This window comes from Trachurus japonicus, chromosome 16 (genome assembly GCF_045865225.1).
Source record: "Trachurus japonicus isolate A0001 chromosome 16, Traja_1.0".
Classification (NCBI taxonomy): domain Eukaryota; kingdom Metazoa; phylum Chordata; class Actinopteri; order Carangiformes; family Carangidae; genus Trachurus; species Trachurus japonicus.
This window is the reverse complement of record NC_140922.1, coordinates 17,866,366-17,872,114: the sequence shown is the minus strand read 5'-3', so window position 1 is coordinate 17,872,114 and position 5,749 is coordinate 17,866,366. Positions and strand designations below refer to the sequence as shown.

The 5,749-nt window shown below is 42.4% G+C and overlaps 1 protein-coding gene across 2 annotated transcripts; it reads left to right on the top strand.

The window, feature by feature from the left end:
- The first annotated feature begins 314 nt into the window (after positions 1-314).
- ethe1 (ETHE1 persulfide dioxygenase) lies at positions 315-4,843 on the top strand. Of its 2 annotated transcripts, XM_085802326.1 has the most exons (8): positions 315-451; positions 638-871; positions 1,703-1,847; positions 2,323-2,471; positions 2,700-2,829; positions 3,010-3,099; positions 3,455-3,571; positions 3,713-4,843. In XM_085802326.1, the coding sequence occupies exons 2-8, from the start codon at positions 662-664 to the stop codon at positions 3,757-3,759; spliced, it is 888 nt and encodes a 295-aa protein (XP_085658452.1). In that variant the 5' UTR covers positions 315-451; positions 638-661; the 3' UTR covers positions 3,760-4,843. The 2 variants fall into 2 exon arrangements, with proteins under 2 accessions (XP_085658452.1, XP_085658451.1); XM_085802325.1 differs by having other exon boundaries at positions 430-871.
- Positions 4,844-5,749: the final 906 nt, after the last annotated feature.

Below are 5,749 nucleotides of genomic sequence, written 5' to 3'. Positions count from 1 at the left end.
TTTAATAACTTGACATGATTTTCCAATAGGCCGTCAGGTGACAGGATTATTCTGTTTGTCTAACTTGATTTGGTTTAGTGGGTGGGTCTGTGTGATAACACTTTAACAGTCACGTAAGCCACAGGCCACACAACTGTGTGTGGTGTGTGTGTGTGTGTGTGTGTGTGTGTGTGTGTGTGTGTGTGTGTGTGTGTGTGTGTGTGTGTGTGTGTGTGTGTGTGTGTGTGTGTGTGTGTGTGTGTGTGTGTGTGTGTGTGTGTGTGTGTCCCGCTGCACCGTGGGCAGCTGGGAGCGTCTCAGGCTGACCTGCTGTCTGTGGAGGGAGGAGGAAGCTGACCTGCACCGCGGGAGGATTAACCCAAGTTGCTCAATAACACAAGTATTGGCTGTGGCAGCAGCAGTAAAAGTGAATGACACGGTGACAACATTATAGTCTCGAAGTTCACACAAGGTGAGGGTGAAGCTGTCAGACAGCTCTGAACTTTACTTGGGGATAAACTGATCAGTTTCTGATCTTCACTCGAGTTTAACGCGCTGTCACATCGTCGCGTGCCTGCAGCCCGGTGTCCGCGCGCGGCTTATAGCTGTCCAACATATTTGCTCCACTTGGGTTAACACTGAATATCTGATTGTGCAGCTGGAACAAACGAGACGAGCGACAATGTGCTCGGTTATAAACAGAGTGAGGCCAGTTCAGCGGGCTCTGGCTCTCACGCTTCGCCTCAGACCGAACACCGAGGGCTCGAGTTGCGCAGCAGCCGGGAGCAGGCGCTTCAGCCCCGGCGTACGAGCTGGAGTCGAACCGCTACGAGGCACCACCAGGTCGTACTGCTCCAGGATGGCGCAGACAGAAGGACTGCTCTTCAGACAGGTAGGTTATGCTGTTTCTGCGGAGGCTTTATTCCTGCGAAGTCCAACGTGACGAAAATTAAACTGTTTATAAACAAATAAAATGTTGCTGCTAGCTGCTGTCAGGAGGAAGTTAGCTAGGTGGAGTTAGCCTTTAGCCTGAACATGAGTGCTGCGTTCAAAGTTGTAGTTTGTTTTATAAGGAGCCAGGCTGCAGGACTCGTCTCTGTGAGCTGTCCTGACCTGTAGTCTCTCGGCCAAACGGCTCCTACTCCACTCAGTCTGTTCAGTGCTCATGTTGAACAAACTGTTACTGCACCACAGCGACACTGCTGTGGGTTAGGTGTTTTTTTGTTGTTGTTTTTTTAGCTTGACAAATCATATTTGACTTTCTGGCAACAGCAGCTGAGTAACCAGACTCAACTCAAGGTGCACTACAGCTTTGTAATCAATTGAAGACTGTTAAAGCTCCATGCCAACTTATTATTGCTATAGCCTAATTAAAGATATTAAAATGAGATACAATGGCTGTAAACACAAAATAAACTGTGCTACTGTCTAAAATGTGCTTCCAGTAGGCTAATAAATGTTATGGATAGTTTCTGTTTGTAAAATTAAAAAAAAAGAAATAAAAAAGAACTGAGGGAAGTGAAATCATTGCCATTTTTAAGATACCTGGCATGTGGGTTGTTCCAGGTGTTTTGGAGAACTCGTTAGCTCCATAGTTATCTGTTCAATCTCTTTATCACAATACGATCTGCTTCGCTACCAACTGCTGGCATCCTTTATCGTTTATTACAAAGTGAGTCATTCCTGTGCACTCACCTGTGGGCTTTTTTCCTCTTCTGTGCAGCTGTTTGAGTTGGAGAGCAGCACCTACACCTACCTGCTGGCAGACCAGGAGACCAAGGAGGCTGTCCTCATCGATCCTGTGCTGGAGACCATCGACAGGGACCTGAAGCTCATACATGAATTGGGGCTTGATCTAAAAGTAGCAGGTATGTCTAATCCTCATGTGGCCTGGGTGAAGAAATTATTTTGTTTCTGTCATAAACTAAGTCAAGATCATTCTGGCTGTCATGTATTGAATAGCTTAATAATTACTGCTGTTACTAATCCTACACAGTCTGTTCTGGAGGTAAAATGAACTCACATATTCTGGGATTTTATGTGAGCCCTCATTTATCCCAGACTAAGGTCAAAGGCGTTTGTGGATTATCTATTGTCTTTTACTCATGTCAAATGAGCAATGTCTAAAATTAATGTCACAGTATTACTTACCATTTAAGTAATCATAGAAAACTAAAAATTGCAAGACATGCTATTCTTTGAAATTGGAATTAGTCATTAGGACATGAACAATAACATAATATGCATATCATTACAAAAACCACCAGCTTTTATACTGCAAATGATAAAAGTAAATCACTGTCGGACCCAATGGTGAACCACACAATCCTTTTTTTCTGATAGTAAACACTCATTGTCATGCGGACCACATCACCAGTACTGGGCTGATGAAGAAAAGACTGCTTGGCCTGAAGAGTGCTATCTCCAAATTCAGCGGTGCCTCTGCAGACATACTCCTGTCAGAGGGAGACAAGATCGCCTTTGGAAAACATGTAGGAACCCTCATACAGAGACTGTCTGTGTTGCTTTCACTTTTATAATGTACTGTACATGGTCACTTGGATGCATTGTTTTTATTTTGAGTCTATGTTTTGGTTATTGAGTATTTGAGTATTCTGGATCTGGTTTATGTGTTTTTGTGAAACACTGAAACCGTTTAGATTAAAGTGCTTTGTAAAATAAATGTAAAGACCTATTTTTTTGTCTCTTCTCCGTGCTAGTATCTGTCAGTGAGGGAGACACCCGGACACACTGATGGTTGTATGACGCTGGTGCTAGAGGATCAGAGCATGGCGTTCACTGGGGACGCTCTGCTCATCAGAGGCTGTGGCAGGACAGACTTCCAGCAGGGTAAACATACACATTGACCTTGTTGTTCTAGATCCACAAACACTCCCCATGAGCCTCTATTTTTGTAACATTGCAACATTGCAAGATGAACACAAGAGGGCAGTATTGCATTTGTGTGTATGTTTATTTTTTATTTTTTTAATTGTGTAACTTTTGCATAATGTTCTCTTTTTGATTCAGGTTCCCCCAAGAAACTCTTTGCATCAGTCCATGAGAAGATCTTCTCCCTGCCTGACCGGTGCCTCGTCTACCCAGCGCACGACTACACTGGTTGGTTGAAAACCCATCACATCTGACTGTTAACATCACATCTCATTGAACCAAACCTGGTTGTTCAAATAGATTTAATAACATTGAGGTCATTACTAACATTTTCCCATCCATAATAACTAATACGGATGTGATAACACATGTTGTGCATTGTAAATACAGACAGGTGACACTTCAAACATGGTTTTTGAATGTTCGCTGCATCATCGTTTGCATGTCTGCCAACAGCCTATGATTTTGCTGCTTTGAAACCAGTCATTATTTTGATTGATCGGTGAGGTTCAACATGTGGTGAAGATTAAACCCGCTGTGACTGCAGATGACATATTAGGCTGTATCTGTCTCTGTATATCAGGTCGGACGGTGTCTACCGTTGGTGAGGAGCGCAAGTTTAACCCACGCTTGACCAAGAGCCTGGAGGAGTTTGTGAACATCATGAATAACCTAAATCTCCCTAAGCCTGCGAAAATCGGTATAAAAACAATACCACACACTACAAGCTACATGCCATGCTCTGTTACTGTAAATAAGATTATACCTTGCCAAAACATTTCAAGGTAGTGACAATGCATTGCACAGGCTGACACAGTTTATTTTTCTTCTTTCTTTGCAGATATTTCAGTGCCTGCTAATCTGGTTTGTGGAGTACATGAAGTCTGAATACAGGATGCACAAGGGAGGACTCTTATTCAATCATCTACATCATAGCAAAGTGACATTCACAAATCTGTATTTAGCACGATTAACCAAAATCTGATGACCATAAAAGTGCATTATCGCGTGTATCTATGTAAATGTAAACATGTATATTTGAATAACTGTTGCCATTTGGGGTGCAGCTACTGTTGTGATCATGCTTGAAATAATAATACTGCAGTTTATATTTTTACCTGTTAGAAAATAATGCTGAAAAGTTTCAGATGAGGAAAAACCACTATCGTTAATTATTTTGTATTTTAATTGAATATAAATATGAGTTGTCTTTATGCTTTATGCAGCTGTGTTATTATGACTTGCAGAATTTGGGGGGTAAATTTATGAGGGGGAAAGCTCAAATAGGAATGTTCCATTCACGGTTTGGTTTAGTATTCATGAATGCTTAACTGGGACAATTGAGTTCTTCCACATGGCCTTTCCAGTGATTCCGGACTCTTTTAGCCAAGGCCTCACACACAAACACACACACTCACACTCACACTACCCAGACTGCTGCCAGCCACGTCCTTTTTGCATAGCAGGAAAATGACACTACGCTATTTGCATTCACAATCACTGGGAGCTAAGTTTCCATTGCAGAAGTTGAAAACATGTCATGACTGTGTGTTTGTGTCGTCAGATCAGCTCTCATCTCGATGTCCAGTAGATATCACAGTAAGACTTGAAGAAAGAGCAGCCATGCCAAGTATCACACTGAAGTCTGTCTCTGGACTTCCAGATGCTCTTAGTCTGTAAACAACTCATCGGCCAGTAAGACAGGTTTGTTTGGGAGTGTCGGCCGGCGTCTGACTCAGCCACATGCCTCTGCCAGAGACACTTGCACATGTGATGGTAAGCTGTGCAACAGCGTTGGGCCGATCATGAGTTTTTGTGGGCTGCTAACAAAAGATACCTACTGGGCCTTTTTAAATGGAATCAAACTATTCATCCTTTGATTTTCACTCTTCATTGGTTTTAAAGCAACAACTGCTCCACTTGAACAAATGAAGTTCAGTTTACTAAAGTTTGCAAATAAAAGAAACAGTTGCGTTACAACTGTGTGAATTTACTAGTGTGAGACACTGCAACAAAAGAGTAAATTATGTATGATATAATTTATTTTTTTACACAAGTAAGGTCTACGGATTTCAAATTGTGAAACTGATCACTGTTAAAAGAGTAGCACTTTTTTGCATAGGCATCTTGTAGTAAAGGGTAAAATTTGGATCTCTGTTAATTAGAGGCCAGTAAGTCACACATACATAGTGTGTATTACAGGCATGCTGCAATTAATCTGGAGTGTTTCCTTTTAGCTGTCCTTATTATTGCCTGGGTGCATCATTGCATGATTATCTTTGATGTTTCTATGATTTTAAACTCCCAATAAGATGCACAGAAACTTTGTTAAAACTTAGTTTAAGAAGAAGAAAGGAAAGTGTGGGGTAAATGGATTTCTGTTGCCCCCACAAACACTAAATTGACCATCTGTCTCCGTCACCATTTGAGATTAAGAACATTAATGGACAATCCCTCTTCCCTCACCTAGTGTACTACTCACTGGCCGACACCTGGGTTTCATTCAAAACAGGAGGTGTGTGACCACTGTCACTATCAAGCTGAAGATATGCTGCTTTAGAGGCCACACGGTCATTTCCACGTAAAATGGCCCCATTCTCCTGATCCTGTTTTGCTGCTGGGAAGTGAAGGTGCCAGCTGTCCTTTCACCCAGTCTGTGTCACCCATCTGCCAGCCCTCTTTCAGCCTGTCTCCCTCTACCCACTTACACTGTGCCACCATGAACCTGCTGCTCATTCTCTCACACCGACCACATGTCACTGGAAAGAATCTATTACACTATCAGCTCATTCAGAAAGAGCAGTAAAGAGGCCAGTGGGGGTGATAAAGCCCTCAGAGTGAAGAGCACAGTTCCCCTAACAGACCCTACAGAAAATAC

Excerpts from the sequence above, each read along its gene's own strand:
- ethe1 (XM_085802326.1), top strand. The coding sequence starts at position 662 with ATGTGCTCGGTTATAAACAGAGTGAGGCCAGTTCAGCGGGCTCTGGCT. Across the intron at positions 2,472-2,699 it reads AGATCGCCTTTGGAAAACAT|TATCTGTCAGTGAGGGAGAC; the intron begins GTAGGAACCCTC and ends TCTCCGTGCTAG. Across the intron at positions 2,830-3,009 it reads CAGGACAGACTTCCAGCAGG|GTTCCCCCAAGAAACTCTTT; the intron begins GTAAACATACAC and ends TTTTTGATTCAG.